Below are 17520 nucleotides of genomic sequence, written 5' to 3'. Positions count from 1 at the left end.
TTCCCTGTCCCTGCTGAAGAAAAGCAGGCCCAAACCATGATGCTGCCACCACCATGTTTGACAGTGGGGATGGTGTGTTCAGGGTGATGAGCTGTGTTGCCTTGACGCCAAACAAATTGTTTGGCATTGTTGCCAAAAAGTTCGATTTTGGTTTAATCTGACCAGAGCACCTTCTTCCACATGTTTGGTATGTCTCCTAGGTGGCTTGTTGCAAACTTTAAAAGGCACTTTTTATGGATATCTTTGAGAAATGGCTTTCTTCTTGCCACTCTTCCTTAAAGGCCAGATTTGTGCAGTGTACGACTGATTGTTGTCCTATGGACGGACTGTCCCACTTCAGCTGTAGATCTCTGCAGTTCATCCAGAGTGATCATGGGCCTCTTGGCTGCATCTCTGATTAGTCTTCTAATTGTTTGAGATGAAAGTTTAGAGGGACGGCCGGGTCTTGGTAGATTTGCAGTGGTATGATACTCCTTCCATTCCATTTGATCGCTTGCACAGTGCTCCTTGGGATGTTTAAAGTTTTGGAAATCATTTCGTATCCAAATCCGGCTTTAAACTTCTCCACAGCAGTATCACGGACCTGCCTGTTGTGATCCTTGGTCTTCATGATGCTTTCTGTGCTTCAAATGGAACCCTGAGACTATCACAGAGCAGGTGCATTTATACGGAGACTTGATTACACACAGGTGGATTATATTTATCATCATTGGACATTTAGGACAACATTGGATCATTCAGAGATCCTCAATGAACTTCTGGAGTGAGTTTGCTGCACTGAAAGTAAAGGGGCTGAATAAGATTGCACGCCCCACTTTTCAGTTTTTGAATTTCCCAAAAAATTTAAAATAATCAATAAATTTTATTCTACTTAACAATTGTGTTCCACTTGTTGATTCTTCACCAAAAATGTACATTTGGTATCTTTATGTTTGAAGCATGATATGTGGGAAAAGGTTGAAAAGTTCCAGGGGGTCGAATACTTTCGCAAGGCACTGTATATGGTATGTACGATTACAATTTTGTTTTTCATTTTTAATTGCCAAAAAAAGTCATTGAGAAAGCAGCGATCAATAGAGCTTGTCCCTAGCTGTCAGGGCAACCTGTCAGCACCACAAGATCTTGTCATAGGGGTTAAATAGTGCTAACTGGGAGTCCAGACACTGGTCAGGATAGTGTGCAAAAAATGCCGCTGTCTGAGATCAAAATGGCATTATAAGGTTTAACCTCTTACCCACCTTGGACGTATCTCTACGTCCCTGTGACCTGGACCTTATTGACCTGGGACAGATGAATACGTGCACGATCGCCACCGAGAGTCAGCTGATTCTCACAGCTGACACCCGGCACTAAGGGCCAGGAGTGGTCCTGCACCGCTCCCGGCACTTTGACCCCCTAAATGCATTCTGGGAGCAGGCAGATGGAAGACATCCACTCTGCTCTTGGATCGGAGACCTCGAAGCATAATCACGAGGTCCCAATCATTACCATATTGACCCAATGTGGTCATCATGACATCAGGGTCACCAGAGCTAGTAAAGCTGCTGGATTATGCTCAGAGCATGATAAGCAACTTTATCTGTCAGTGCACAGCTGACAGTTTGCATAACACAGGGATACTGCTGCATCCCCATGCTATGCCAGCGATCAGCCTGCAAGAAATGATAGTGCCATAGTAGGACAAAGTAAAAAAGGTTAAAAAAAAAAAAAAGTAAAAAAAAAAAAATGTTTTAAATAATTGTAAAAATATTTTAAATAAAAGATTTAAAGATATTATACACATGAATAAATATTTGTAGGGAAAAAACAATATATATATATATATAACAATAGAAGTACACATATTTGGTATCACCGAGTTTGAAACGGCCCAACCTATAAAACTGTCCCACTAGTTAACCCCCTTTAGTGAGCACCATAAAAAATGTAAAAACAAAGCAACAAACAATGGTTTATCATCATAACACTATCAAAAAGACTGATATAAATAAAAATGGTACCGCTGAAAACATCATCTTGTCCCACAAAAAATGAGCTGCCATACAGCTCCATCAGCGGAAAAATAAAAAAGTTATAGCTCTCAGAATAAAGCGATGCAAAAATAATTATTTTTTCTATGAAATAGCTTTTATTGTGTAAAAGCCCAAAAACATAAAAAAATTGCATAACTGTGGTACTGCTGTAATCGTACAGACCCGAAGAATAAAACTGCCTTATCAATTTTAGGAAACGTGGAACAAAACGCACCCCACCAAATATTCCTTAATTGCTGTTTTTTGTTCATTCAGCCTCCCGAAAATCGGAATAGAACGCAACCAAAAAATGTTATGACTACAAAGATGGTACCAATAAGTACGTCAACTCATAAAAAACAAGCCCTCACATGACTCAGTGGGCCAAAAAAAAGGAAAAATGATAGGTCTCAAAATATGGTAATGTAAAAACTATTTTTTTTTGCAATAAAAGCATCTTTTAGTGTGTGACAGCAGCAAAACATAAAAAACCCTATATAAATCTGGTATTGCTATAATCGCACAGAAGAAAAAAGCCACCTAATCACTTATACCACAAGAGGAATGGCGTAAAAAATAAAAACAATTCTTCAGCTGCTGTTAATTGTTTCATTCTGCCTCCCAAAGTTCGCAGAAAGGCTCAGCGCACATTTATCCTGCACTCTGCGTTGAGCGCTTACCCCAGCGGGGTTTCTGTGTAAATCTTTGAAATATGTGATTCAGACGGAACCCTCGACAAAAGATTCCCTATAATGAGGCAGCTGAAGCACTGTGGCCGCTGTCAGACCTGTTACTCGGCGGTGTTCGTCTTTTTAGGATTGAGTAAAAGTGCCGTCGGCCACTGTTTTGTGCACTTCTAAAAAGAATGACACTGTTGAATAGAGGCCAGCCGGGTCCAGAGTAACTCTGCTGCCTCATTATAGTGAATGGATCCCTTGGGGATTTCATCTGAGAGGCCACCTAACTTAGAGGTGCATGTCTCCAAAAGCAAGGGCTGGGCATAACATACTGGTGACTACAATGGCAGTTTGCAATTTTCACTCGGCAACATTCATTGCTGCTTGTTTCTGGAAAACACTTATGGAGTGAAAATCGTCACTACACCTGAAGACAAATTTACAAAGGGGTATAATTTCCAAAATGGGGTCATCTGAGGGAGGATGCTGCTCTTCTAGCAATTAGGGGCTCTGTATATGGAGTCCGCAATCTGTTCTAAGAAAATCTGCTCTCCAAGAGGCAAATAGTGCTCCGTTCCTGCAGAGTTTCTCCGTATGACTACATAGTACTGTACAGCCACATATGGGATATTGCCATGTTCAGTAGAAATTGTGGGACAAATTATGGTGCCATTTTTACTTCCTTCATGTGTGAAAATGTAAAATCTGGTGCTAAAAATGTAGTTATTTTTTCTTCACTGCCCAATGGTATAAAATTCTGTTACCCACCCGTGGCGTCAATGTAATCACTGCACCCCTAGATGAATTCATTGAGAGGTGTAGTTTGTAAAACAGGGTCACTTATGGGGGTGGGGTTTCTGCTGTTCTGGCACCTCATGGGCATTCCCAGTGGGTCATGGCACCCGCAAACCATTTCAGTAAAATCTGCACTATAGTATGGCGCTCCTTGTCATCTGAGCTTTGCACTGTGCCTGAAAAATAGTTCCCGATTACATGTAGGGTATTGGCGCACTCGGAAAAAAAGGACATCAGTTTGTTGAAAAAAAATAATTCCTATTAGCTCTTAGAAAAATTAAAAACTTGGGGCTGAAACATTTTAGTTGTAAAAATGTAATTTACCGTATATACTCGAGTATAAGCCAACCCGAGTATAAGCCGACCCCCCTAATTTTGCCACAAGAAACTGGGAAAACTTAATGACTTGAGTATAAGCCTAGGGTGGAAAATGCAGCAGCTACCGGTAAGTGTCAAAAGTAAAAATAGATACCAATAAAAGTAAAATTAATTGAGACATCAGTAGGTTAAGTGTTTTTTGAATATCCATATTGAATCAGGAGCCCCATATAATGCTCCATAAAGTTTATGATGGCCCCATAAGATGCTCCATATTAAAATATGCCCCATATAATCCTGCATAAAGGTTAATAATGGCCCCATAAGATGCTCCATAGACACATTTGCCCAATATAATGCTGCACAAATGTTGATTATTGCCCCATAAGATGCTCCATAAAGATATTTGCCCCATATATTGCTACACAAACCTTGATTATGGCCCCATAAGATGCTCTATACAGACACTTGCCCCATATAGTGCTCCACAAACGTTAATTATGGCCCCATAAGATGCTACATAAAGATATTTGCCCCATATAATCCTGCACAAATGTTAATTATGGCCCCATAAGATGCTCCATACAGACATTTGCACCATATAGTACTGCACAAACGTTAATTATGGCCCCATAAGATGCTCCATACAGACACTTGCCCCATATAGTGCTGCACAAACGTTGATTATGACCCCATAAAGACACTTGCCCCATATAGTGCTGCACAAACGTTATGGCCCCATATGATGCTCCATACAGACACTTGCCCCATTTGCTGTTGCTGCAATAAAAAAAAATAAATCACATACTCACCTCTCCGTCGCTCAGGCCCCCCGCACATTCAATATTCACCTGACTTCGTTCCGGCGCCGCTCCATCTTCAGCGTCTTCTGCACTGACGTTCAGGCAGAGGGCGTGCACTAACCACGTCATCGCTCCCTCTGACCTTAGCGTCATTGCAGAAGACGCTGAAGATGGAGCGGCGCCGGAACGAGGAGCAGGTGAATATCGTGCAGCGCTGCGCTCCCCTCCCCGTTATACTCCCTAATGGGAGGTGGAGCCGCATATTCATTACTGTAATGAGCGGTACCATGTGACCGCTAAGTACAGGAAGAAGCTGCCGGCGCCGGGGAAGCAGGGACCTGCAGGGACCGCACCAGGAGTACGTGAGTATAATTAGACAGCCCCCGCTCCCCCTCCCCTGCCGACCCCTGGGTATGACTCTAGTATAAGCCGAGAGGGGGACTTTCAACCCCAAAAAATGGGCTGAAAATCTCAGCTTATACTCGAGTATATACGGTACTCTTTCTTCACGTTCAATGGTATAAAATTCTGTAAGGCACATGTGGTGTCAATATGATCACTGCACTACTAGATAAATTCACTGGGGAGTGTAGTTGGAAAATGAGTTCACATATGGGGGGTTTCTCTTCTGGCACCTCAGGGGCTTTGCCAATGTGAAATGGCACCCTCAAATGAAAAGATGGAGCCTCTTCCCTTCTAAGCTTTGCACTATGCCTAAAAAGCAGTATTCCCCCACATATGGGGTATCAGTGTACTCAAGAGAAATTGCACAACAAATTCAATGGTGCAATTTCTCGTTACCCTTATGAAAATGCAAAATTAGAGGCCAAAATAACATTTTTGTGGGGAAAAAGTTTTTTATTTTTTTTTTATTTTAATAAACGTGTGGGGGATGTCCACTGTTTAGGCATATCAGGCGCTCTCCAACCAAGACATGGCGTGAATTGTTCCAGCAAATTTTGCATTCAAAAAGTAAAATGGCGCACCTTCTCTTCCCAGTCCTGCTGTGCGCCCAAACAGTGGTTTTCTCCCTCATATGGGGTATCTGCATGCTCAAGAGAATTTGCACAACAAATTTTGGGGTCTATTTATTCCTGTTACCCTTATAAAAATTTGGATCTGAACTAATTTTTTTTGTGGAAAAAGTTAAATGTTCATTTTATTTCCACATTACAAATATTCCTGTGAAGTACCTGAAGGGTTAATAAACTTCTTGATTTTTAGCACCTTGAGGGTGTAGTATTTAGAATGGTGTCACTTTTGGGTATTTTAAATCATATAGACCCCTCAAAGTCACTTCAAATGTGAGGTGGTCCTTAAAAAAATGGTTTTGCAAATTTTGCTGGAAAAAGAAGAAATCGCTGGTCAACTTTTAAATGGAACCTGTCACCCCCCCCCCCCCTTCCCCAGGCGTTTGAAACTAAAAGAGCCACCTTGTGTAGCAGTAATGCTGCATTCTGACAAGGTGGCTCTTTTAGTTCTGGGTGCGCTGTAACTGCAGAAATAATCCGTTTTGTAATTTGTCAGAAAATACCTTTTCTTCAGTCTAGGAGGCAGGCGTTTCCCCCCCTGCTGCAGACGCCACACAGCCGTCACTCAAATCTTGGCGCCGGGCGCCGCCTCCTCACCGCTGTTTTGAAATGAGCCGACGCCTGCGCTCTTTTCTCCTGCCTGGTGCAGGCGCAGTGAGCGCTGCCCGTCCTCTGTCCTCATATGCAGTCTAGCTGACTGCGCCTGTGCGGCCGCCGTGCCTGTGAATCCCAGCCCCGCAGTGTCTTCTGATTTATTCACATTGCGGGGCTGGGATTCACAGGCAGGGCGGCCGCACAGGCGCAGTCAGCATATGAGGACAGACGGGCAGCGCTCACTGCGCCTGCCCAAGGCAGGAGAAAAGAGCGCAGGCGCCGGCTGATTTTAAAACAGCAGTGAGGAGGCGGCGCCCGGTGCCAAGAAGACATGAGTGACGGCTGTTTGGCGTCTGCAGCAGGGGGGAAACGCCGGTATTTTCTGACAAATTACAAAACGGATTATTTCTGCAGTTACAGCAGCACCCAGAGCTAAAAGAGCCACCTTGTCAGAATGCAGCATTACTGCTGCACAAGGTGGCTCTTTTAGTTTCAAACGCCTGGGGGGGTTGGGGGGTGACAGGTTTCCTGTAACACTTCTAACTTCCTAACAAAAAAAAGTTTCAAAAATTGTGTTGATGTAAAGCAGACATGTGGGAAATTTTATTTATTAACTATTTTGTGTGACATCTCTCTAATTTAAGGGCATAAGAGTTCAAAGTTTGAAAGTTGCAAAATTTTCCAAATTTTCATTTTTTCCAGAAAATAAATGCAAGTTACATCGAAGAAATTGCAGCACTATCGTGTCACAAAAACAATCTCAGATTCAGTGGGATTAGTTGAAGCGTTCCAGAGTTATTACCTCATAACGTGATAGCGGTCAGAATTGTAAAAATTGGCCGGGTCATTAATGTGCAAACCACCTTGGGGGGGAAGGGGGGGGGGGTAAAGGGGTTAAAGTGCAGAGATTAAGCAGGTGACGTGGATGTCAGCCCTCCTGCCACCATCAAATATTCATGGCATATTTCAATAATAGGCCATCAATGTTTAAGACACAGAGAACCAAAATGTAGAGTTTTTCCTTCAGGAAAAATAGGAAATTATAAAAGCAAATGTGTTTACCTTGAATTTCTAGCCTCTTTCACATTTGTATAATATGGCTAATATTACGTTAGGATTTTTAAGTTGATATCCAAGACCTCAAAAGTCTCTTCAATCATTCCGAGCCCAAAGGTGAATTGGAAATCATTAACGAATATTGATTTTGTACTCCAAGTAAGCACACTTGTCATAAATGAAAGCTAGTTGAATGGTGTTGGTAATTGTTGTAGAATGATAACATGGGAATATAAATGACACTTGCCTTTCCACTTTTCAATGGCGTACTATGTGCAGCTGCTTCTGGAAAATGTTCTAGTGCGTTCTGATGATCGTCTCCGGGCTGCTGCCCTGGTTGTGTTCCACCAGTTGCTTTCTGGTCTTTCTCTTGGTCGTGTTTAGTTTCAGAAGAATCGGAACCCGTTTCTAAAGTCATGTTGTTTTATTTTCTGGGAAAAAAGTAGAAATTAAACTAAATACACTGCAATAAATAAGAATGGGGCACATTCAGCTCACGCAACAATCACAAGGAACAATAAATAAACAGGGCCAAAACAGAAAAGGCTTTTAGAACACTTGATCTTAAATATTTTATAACAAGATGTCTTACTCAGTAAAAATGACTAAATTATTGAATATAAAAATGCTACACTTCTTTTACGTTATTATGTTTTCTGATAAAAAGGATAAAATAAATCAATTTGATTACAAAAAATGTCCCTTGATCTGTATGAACTTCATAACTCAACCAGGGTTACCTTCAGTTCCAACATTTAAATAGAAGCAATGATGCGTATGATATGTTTTGATGGAACACAGTATTGATTTTAGCGCTAAAAGCCTAGAACATAACAAAAAAGTGAAGCAATCAGATTTTTAACAAGTAAATGTATTGCAAACCCCAAAAGTCTGAGTACGGTAGTTTTGGGTCAAATATCTATTAATATTCTTTAAAGCTGACCCTTCATTTAAGATCTTACCCGGAATATAAACAATCATTCTTTGGAATGGGATGATTTGTATAAATGACTCTACTAGCAACATGCCAGGTTAAACCAGATTAGGAAGTAGAATAATAATAATAATAAAAAAAAAAAGCGCAAGAGTGCCAGTGCTTGCACAAACTGGAGAACAGAGAATATTCGGGGTGCACATGGAAGGAGAATCTTCAAGGTGCTAGTGAAAAGTGAGCGGATCCCCACCAAACATCCAAACAATTATTCATCACATACAGAGTACGTTGAGCAAAACTGAGGTTTAGTTATTTCCATAGGTGTAGATAGTACATTCAAATAGAAGATACAGCTTCTTGATTGCAATAAGGGATTGACGTTTTGATTTGATTAATCTTATGTCGCTATAGGAATAATATGAAATACAATTAGAATAAGTACCAACCACTTATTTTGTTTCACTTTTAGTTGGTACTGTATGTATTTTAATTGTATTTTATATTATTGTATTTCATATTATTTCTATAGCGACATTTTGAACAAGATGCAATCCCTTGTTGCACTCAAGAAGCAATTACTTCTATTGGAATGCGCTACCTATACCTGTGGAAATTAACAAACATCACTTTTTGGATCTTGACCTACTGAATGTGCAGTAAATAATTCACTGCATTCATACAGGAGAATAACCAGATATAAACAGCTGATCCTGCCATACACATCTAGTGGCCATAATATTCCAACAAGGCAGATCAAATTTTAATCACACAGACGTCTACCATTAGCCATCACAAATGATTAGTGATGAGCGAATATACTCGTTACTCGAGATTTCTCGAGCACGCTCGGGTGTCCTCCGAGTATTTGTAAGTACTCGGAGATTTAGTTTTCCTCACCTCAGCTGAATAATTTACATCTGTTAGCCAGCTTGATTACATGTGAGGATTCCCTAGCAACCAGGCAACCCCCACATGTACTTAGGCTGCCTAACAGATGTAAATCATTCAGCTGCGGCGATGAAAACTAAATCTCTGAGCACTAAAAAATACTCGGAGGACCCCCGAGCGTGCTCGGGAAATCTCGAGTAACGAGTATATTCGCTCATCACTACAAATGATCATTCGCATAGGATTTTAAAACATGAGTCCGTATAATGAATGGTAAAAATAAGGCATTTTGGAATACTTTTATCTGTGTGTATGGCCAGGTAAGGTCACAAATAGTCAGGTGTCTGACAAACATGTAACATCCCAGGAAGCCAGTTGTTACAGTGGTGTTGCCTTCCTTTCGAGGAGGGTGATGCCATGCCTGGAAGCGAGGAGGATCCCTTTAACAGGTAGCTCAATATATGCAACATGTTCTGACTCCAGGCCAGAAGGGGGCGCTCTGAACCCGGTTTCAGGAGAGCTTCCCTAGATACATATATTCCGGCTTGGAGGAGGAGAGTTAGTTCTGTCTGAAGTTGGTGTCAGACAGACAGTGAGTTGAAGTCTGGAGCAGACAGTGAGAGAAAGGAGCTGGGGCCATGCAGCGGTTTGGTGCTGCAGCTCCAGGCCCGAAAGGAGAAGCAGACTGGTTGCATCTGTAGAACGTGCCAGAGGAGAGAAGCACAGGAGAATTAAGGAGCGGGAAGAGAGCTGCGACTGAGCTCCTTCCTTGCTGGAGCGCAGGAACCGGTCACCGGGAGCCCGAGGCTGTGTAGAACTGTATGTCCCATAGCAGAAGAAGAGAGCAGAAGATTCTAGGTCGGCTGTCCGCACCCACACCCAAAGGTACAGCAACATACAGAGCCTGGAGTCATCTGATCTAAACACCTGTAAAAAGGCTCGCATTGCCTACCATGCGGGTACTGTCTTAGGACAGGGACAGAGAGAACCATGTGTGAGTCCTAAGGCAAGGGACACGCCTTACAGTGCTAGAAGGAAGGATTATAACCTCACCTGGAGAAGGGGATCCATAATCTCTTCCAGGCCAACCGAACCTCTCCAACACCTGTTACCGGTACCCAGGACTGTGGCCATGAATCACCAGTAAACAGGTAAAGAGACTGCAATCCTGTGTCCTTTGATTATTTCTGGAACCACACCATCTTTGCCAAATACCCTGGGGGCCCTGGGACCCAGCTTCACCTGTGGGAAGCCATACCATCCTTGCTGCAGTGCCATCACTCCCCAGAGGACCCTTTTAAGCAGCGTCGGTCATCCCTGACCGAATACCACAGGTGGTGTTACGATCATTCCCATTTCTAATAACCCCTTTAAAGACCCTCCTTTTAATTTGGACGCCCATGGACACGGACCAGGCACTGACACCGTGACCACCCCTTTAATGTCGCCCGGACCCGGTACCGAGTACCCCTAGCCCCTGGCAGGGGCGCTCCAAACACATTCTGGAAAGTTGTTTTAGACTGCAAAAAGTACAAAATACTATTAAAAAAGTAACACATTTCCACATAGCAATGCTGAATAAGTTTGGATTACTCTATATGAAATGTTTAAAACTCAAAATATTTTAGGTGAGAACGCAGAAAACTTTAACACTATGATTATTAGGGGAAAAAAAAGCAATTTTCTAGAAAAAAAAATCGGCTTTATACAAATTTAAAATTTAGGAATATTAGAAATAAAAATAAAAAAAGATGATATGGCAGAAAAGACTAGCTGCAACTGATTGGAAACACAAAGCATCCTCGAAAAAAAAGGCTTTTAATCGGGCAATCAATGTTGAAGATTTTAACTTTTCTCTTAAGAACTTGTGCTGCTCAATCTCGCCAGAAGCCTTTTCTAGAAATGTGTTCTAAACATTGTTTTCAGATTCTAAGATAAAACTAGCATAACTGCACAAATACCGTATATTTAGTTTAGTACTGGGGAAGCCTCTGCTGCTCCTACTTAGGCTACTTTCACACTAGCGTCGTGCACTGCACGTCGCTATGCGTCGTTTTGTAGAAAAAACGCATCCTGCAAAAGTGCTTGCAGGATGCGTTTTTTTCCATAGACTTGCATTAGCGACGCATTGACACACGTCGCAACCGTCATGCGACGGTTGCGTCGGACCGTCGCTACCAAAAAACGTTGCATGTAACGTTTTTTGGTGCGTCGTGTCCGCCATTTCTGACCGCGTATGCGTGGCCGGAACTCCGCCCCCTCCTCCCCGCACCTCACAATGGGGCAGCAGATGCGTTGAAAAACAGTATCCGCTGCCCCCGTTGTGCGGCGCTTTCACTGCTTGTGTCGGTACGTCGCAACGACGCAATTCGTCGTGCGTCGTACGACGCTAGTGTGAAAGTAGCCTAAGACTTCAGAAAAAAGAAATACCCCTTTCACAGATGTGCATTTACACTCCTCTGGACAGACACAGAGCTTATCTTTTTATAGTTAAACATTGACCAAAACCTTATTAACATTATATGTAGAGCACAATACAAACAACTATTTTCAGACAGAAATACCAATGTCAAAAGTTTAGGATGCTTAGTGAAGGGCACTCAACTGTATACAAATAGAAATTAATTGTAATCGTTAATAATGATCCATTTGTCTAAGATTTGCCAACTGCCAAAAAAATTGGTGAGGTTGGCATAATAATGCCAAAAGTTGCTACATTTTTGCACAACTACGGTACATATTATTCAAAAATTTCCAACTTTTACACCAAAAAACTTTCAGAAAATGCTTGACTAGGCACTATAATACACATTCTGTATGACACTAGGGACACTACAGCTAAGATCCCTACCATGTGCCTGGTATAGAACAATTTATACATTTATTACATTTTTTGGCAATCTAAAATTATCTTCTTCAACTACTAAGAAATTTTATACACATTTGAATGCAACTATTGGCCCGGCACACTTTTTGCAATGATTTGTTTATGCTTTTAAACAAGCAGGTAAAAAGATAGTCTTTTCATTTATGTGATTTAGTTAAAGGGAACCTGTTACCCCCCAAATCGAAGATGAGCTAAGCCCACCAGCATCAGGGGCTTATCTACAGCATTCTGTAATGCTATAGATAAGCCCCTGATGTAACCTGAAAGATGAGAAAAAGAGGGGCGGTCCCGGTTCGTTTCAGAATTACGGAATGCTGTAGATAAGCCCCTGATGCTGGTGGACTTAGCTCATCTTCGATTTTGGGGGTGACAGGTTCCCTTTAATGTAACATACTCTCCTTACCTTGCTCCGTCTGCCTCCGCTGTCAAGAACTGCACTCAAAAGTTGCAATGATGTAATTCCTGGGTGTGCGCTCACCGCCAGCAGATTCTCAGCCTCTCTCTCAGTTATTAATGTAGTTAGAGTAGGTTCTGATGAGCAACAGATGGCGCAGGCCAGCGGACCAATTGCAAGACAGTGTTCAGAAGTCAATTGGGGCTCATAGTGTCCTAAATAAATGACTAAGTGACCAGTGACTAAGCCCTATTGTATTATTATGATGCTCTTGGCATGCTTATTACGGAGTGATCTGTATTCTAAAATGGCTGTAGGATCCAATACTCCAATATTCCAATCCAATATTGTTTAATTGCATACACCGAGTGTTTATCGAGAGTACATGTCACCAGGTGATTAAATATGTAGATAAAAACTCTCTAAAACCACCACCCAAAATTATAGTGAACAATAGTCTTCTAGGAGTTGGTCCTCACACAGAAGAGGCCAGTATAGTATACACAGACGACAGGAAAACTGAAAAATCCAACAAAGTCAAATCTCATCCAAATTGGTGGTATTCTTCTCAAAGATGTGGTTTGGTTTGAAAAGAATTAAAATGTACGAGATCATCTCACTGTTATAAAACATGTTGAATATACACAACTCCTATAAAACAGAAATGTATTCCTTTATACTTTTTCTTGAACATATTACGGTATGCTTCAATCTTCCAGTCTGATATGCAAATTGTGAGCTTTTCTTGGGAAATGCTGTCAGGTGTAAATAGGAAAATACAGGCTGTCTCGCACATCAGTTTCTCTGTGTCATATTTTAACACATTCCTTTTTCCACTATGTGGCTTTTTCAAGACACATTGCCCTCAACAGAAGCCGACTTTAGCTTTCATCGCTTTACACAAACCTGTATGAATTACGGTAAGAGGTTTACAAGGAGCTGAAATGATTTCTACAAGCCTTATCAGAAACTGGATGTTTAAAGATCATCATACACAAAAACCTTAAAATTATTTTAAAAACTCAAAATCACAAAGTAAAAAAAAGTCTAATATTCGCTATTAACAACAATAATAATAACATAAGAGTAAAATATATTTCATGAAACTCCTACAACACTGCACAATGTCACCTTTATTGCTAACTTTTCAAGAAAAAAAACATTTTTTAGACACATCACGCTCCCGCGAGACTTTATCACATGTGACCACGCCTGCCTCTCTGGTTAGTGGTAGGATTAGTGGTAGGATAGGAGGAAAATAGCGGAATCAGAGTGAGGAGCGCTGCAGGAGCAACAGAGGAGGGAGGAGCAGACCATTATCCATTCTGTATGGGGCACCTTAGACTAGTATAAAAGTATGCCACATTTATCCAGGTGATAAATTTGTTGTATAGTAAATTTGGTGCATCTTAAAACACATATCTACCTTCACAACAACTCTTGGATGGTTTACTTGTCAGTTTTTTCAAACTGAGGTCAAAAAACAAAAGTCGCAAAAACTTTGCGCAACTCCCTGTTGCACAAAAGCTTTTTTGTGATTCGGACCCACAGTGTGCACAAAATTTGCCATTATTCACCACCATAAAGGTGATTTCAAAATAGTAAATACATAGCAACATATAATACACAGTACAACTCCCCTTGAAATTTAGTAGAATTTATGTTTGACAAATTGGACATTCTTCAACACTGAACGCAGAACAACAACATAGTCCCAGTACTGCACTAGTGAAAACTGACAAATCAGTTTGAGCGCCGCTCATTCAATGTTCTAATAAGCACCCGAGCATGTGACAAAAACGTGTTCCTACAACACCCCGAGAGATGCAACCAGCAGACTACAAATACAATGGAAATATGCATAGATCAATCGGATCTTACCAATGTATTGTATTTGCGCAATCTGCTCTGTGACATATTAACAATTTGTACCATAATTTAGAGCCAACTCTGCCAGACGCCAGACATATCAGTTTACTAAATTGTGACCAGGATGCAGCTTATTGCCTAGCCTGAATTTCTACATATTTGCAACTTGGTTGATTTTAAGTCACTAAAAATGTGTGCAAGTCAGATAAAACATGCTAACTCCACTCTATACAGAGTAGAAACGATGGAAGGAATTTATTTAAACTGGTGTTTCATACTCTAGGCTAGGACACGCCGCACAAGTCCCCTTCCTACTCTCAGCAGGGACACTAGCATATTCACCAATGCTCCCACGCTGCTCTGGTCCCCATAGGGTCTGTTTCCTTCCAGGACCTGCGCACTGCATGGAAGCATCCTCAGAGTGTGCTTAGGACGTGTGTGCTCCCTGCTTCTGAAACGTCCCCAGCCAATACCTAGGAGACGTCTGAATTAAGGCACTGTCCTATTGGGAGGTACCTTAGCAACATTAGTATCAGTGTGCTATTCTGCTGTCCATTTGTAAGGTCCTTGTACATGTGCTACCTGAATCTGATCCTGTCCTGTCCATCACGCAGTAACCTGTTTCTGAGCCGGTCATGCCTCTACCAAGCCTTGAGCCAGATGCATCTAGTTGAATCGCTACCCTCACATGTTCAGTCTGAACCAGCACCTTTGTTCCTATATATGAGTCTGCCCTGTGTTCCTGAACCTATCCTGTCTGTTCCTGATCCAGTTCCTGTTCTGCATATCAGCCGAACAGTCCTTTACAGAGCCAGTACTGTCAACCAGCCGCACGTCCTCCTGTTAGACAGTTCCTGGCCGGTCCTGCTTCCCTGACCCTTTGGGGTTGGCTGCTGCAGCTCTGGGGTCAGGTCAAACCATACAATCGGGGGCTCTAGTGAAGAACCAGTTGACCTGTTAGTTACGTCCCTCCAGATCGTGACACAGGAGTTCCACAACCGCTTGCATAACACAGTCTTTAACCGAGAGGTGCTAGAGTAGCATGTGCCAAATTTATTTAGAGAACGTCTTAATAAATTCTCAGCTTTTTAGGCTGTCTGGAAAAAAAATGTTCTCTAATATTGGCCATATACTGTGATAAATTATAGAACACCTGTAGGTTTGCAGAAAGTAAACAAAACCTACTTTTCTAATCACGCTTGAGTGAAAAGTAAAACTATAAAAAGTAAATGTTTTTCTCAAAATATGCAAAAAAAAGTTACCATTTTCACAATAACTGCTATGGTAAATTCTCCCAGTTTTGTACTTTTGGCCAGAGTGACGATTGATGTAGTCACTGTATACCATACATGTACTGCACAAGCAATTCGTAATGTTTAAAAGGGGCTGTCCACTACCTGGAGAACCCCTTATCAATAGCTGAAATCTGCAGAATAAATAAAAACACTGTATACATGCCTCTCAGACAGGCGCCGTTCCTTGCGAGTAATGTGCTGACAAAATAGTCAAGGCTACAATCGATCAACGGCCTTACAAAAGTCACATAACTGGCGGGGGATACAGTATCAAGATTCAAGGAACAGCGCTGATCCAGGAGGTAAACAATCATGGTTTTATATTATACTACAGAGAGGAGCTATTAATAATGGGCTATCCAATATTAGACAACCCTTTTAAACCACAGTGAAAGTGATAACGCCTTTGCTATATTTCCTTGATGTACATTATATATGATTTTCAATTACATAGATAACATCATAGATAGACAAGTTGGAGATGTCCGAAAGTACAATGCTGCAGGAGAATGGGCGTTGTCAAAATGTAGTGTACAACAGTTAGAAAAAACGGCAACGAGGAATGCCGCGCATCTTGTGCTGTAGAGCAGGGAACAGACACAACTGAAGTGAAGGCAGCAGAAAGAACGAGGAGCTTCAAGCCATCATAATCCGACAGACGGAAACGTCTAACACCAACCTCCAGTATGGATGAAATGGCCACAGCGTGAATGTGCCATTACACTTTGCACATAAAACAGCTTGTAGTCCAGCTCAGTTGCTTGGTTTTGCTATTATCTCTTGTATTTTGTTCAACCAGAATGTGTTGGCTCCCCTATCTGAGCTACTGTAAGTATCTGCATAGCTTCCCATGGATGGGTGTCTCGGTCTGGCCCTGTCCTGCTCTGCCCTTATTCTCATTAATATTGTTGGACACATGGAATTGTTTTACTACCAGAGACAGGTTAAAACTGTCCCTATGGGTACACCTTGTCATTGGCGGGATGACTTTTATGCATTCTTGATCAAAACAGCGTTAACCAAGTATCATATGTTAGTTACTACCGTTTACTGATTCACTTGCTCTTTTCTGTGGGTTTTTTTTTCTTGTGTTGTGTCTATGAAATGGCCACAGTGTGAACGTGGTCTTACACTTTGCACATATCCCAGCTTATAGTCCAGTTCAGTGCTTTGGAAAAAATGGGAGCTGGGCTATAAGCTGCTGAAATTTCGAAGTAGATAATGGACTATTCACTTGTGGCGATAAGGAGAGAAATGACGGTTCCGAAGATGAGATATGGTCACTTTATTGAAGGATAAGTATACAATGTGTGTTGGTACCTAATGAAGGCTTGTATATTTGAGCCAAAACACGTTGTATGTTGATCCCTCAATAAGTAACCTTATCTCACCTTCGGATCCTTCAATTTCTCTCCTCAGGGAATACTCCATCTACTATTGAATAGATAACGTCATGGGATCGGTTTATTACTATTGTAATTTGTAAAACTACTTTTTGTACTATACAAAGTTTTTTTTTTACTACTGTATATAGTTTCACAGCCACAAATCAATTTCTTCATTAGAAAACTGTATTACACTAGGACCAACGTTTGTCATGTGCAATGTATTCTCCTAAGATCTAGAACACACTTACTGTAAAGAACATAAAGCTTATAATAAAAAAAGTGTTAACCATCTGATCTGATTGTTGTTTGCAAAAGGGTTTTACCATTTGAAACAGGTAGATTTTTCCAGCAAAACTGTCACATCAACATTCAGTGGTATTAATCCACTCTGCTGTGTGCTTTGCAGCAGAAATGGAGCTTGCAACTGGTATAAGAATGAAATACTGCAGAGATAAGCACTCTTCTCAGCTCTAGCCTGGGAAAACCCATTAGTCAGTACTCTGGGATGTGACATCTACAAAACAAATTAAATCTCAAAAGCCTGCTTCAACCCCATTGTGAAGTACAAAAGGTGGAAGA

At 41.4% G+C, this 17520-nt stretch overlaps 1 protein-coding gene across 50 annotated transcripts in view; it reads right to left on the bottom strand.

Annotated features, from left to right (window-relative positions):
• Positions 1 to 17520, bottom strand: part of EPB41L3 (erythrocyte membrane protein band 4.1 like 3) — a 431238-nt gene that overhangs the window by 231234 nt on the left and 182484 nt on the right. For 43 of the 50 annotated variants that reach the window (XM_077270237.1, XM_077270236.1, XM_077270243.1 and 40 more), the window contains one exon: positions 7534 to 7717. In XM_077270237.1, the coding sequence (XP_077126352.1) occupies positions 7534 to 7704 (171 nt within the window). In that variant the 5' untranslated portion in view covers positions 7705 to 7717. The remainder of the gene's footprint in view (positions 1 to 7533; positions 7718 to 17520) is intronic. The other 7 variants (XM_077270288.1, XM_077270260.1, XM_077270286.1 and 4 more) reach the window with 1 other exon arrangement.

Source organism: Ranitomeya variabilis, chromosome 6, assembly GCF_051348905.1.
Source record: "Ranitomeya variabilis isolate aRanVar5 chromosome 6, aRanVar5.hap1, whole genome shotgun sequence".
Classification (NCBI taxonomy): Eukaryota; Metazoa; Chordata; class Amphibia; order Anura; family Dendrobatidae; genus Ranitomeya; species Ranitomeya variabilis.
This window is presented reverse-complemented; position numbering and strand designations above follow the sequence as displayed.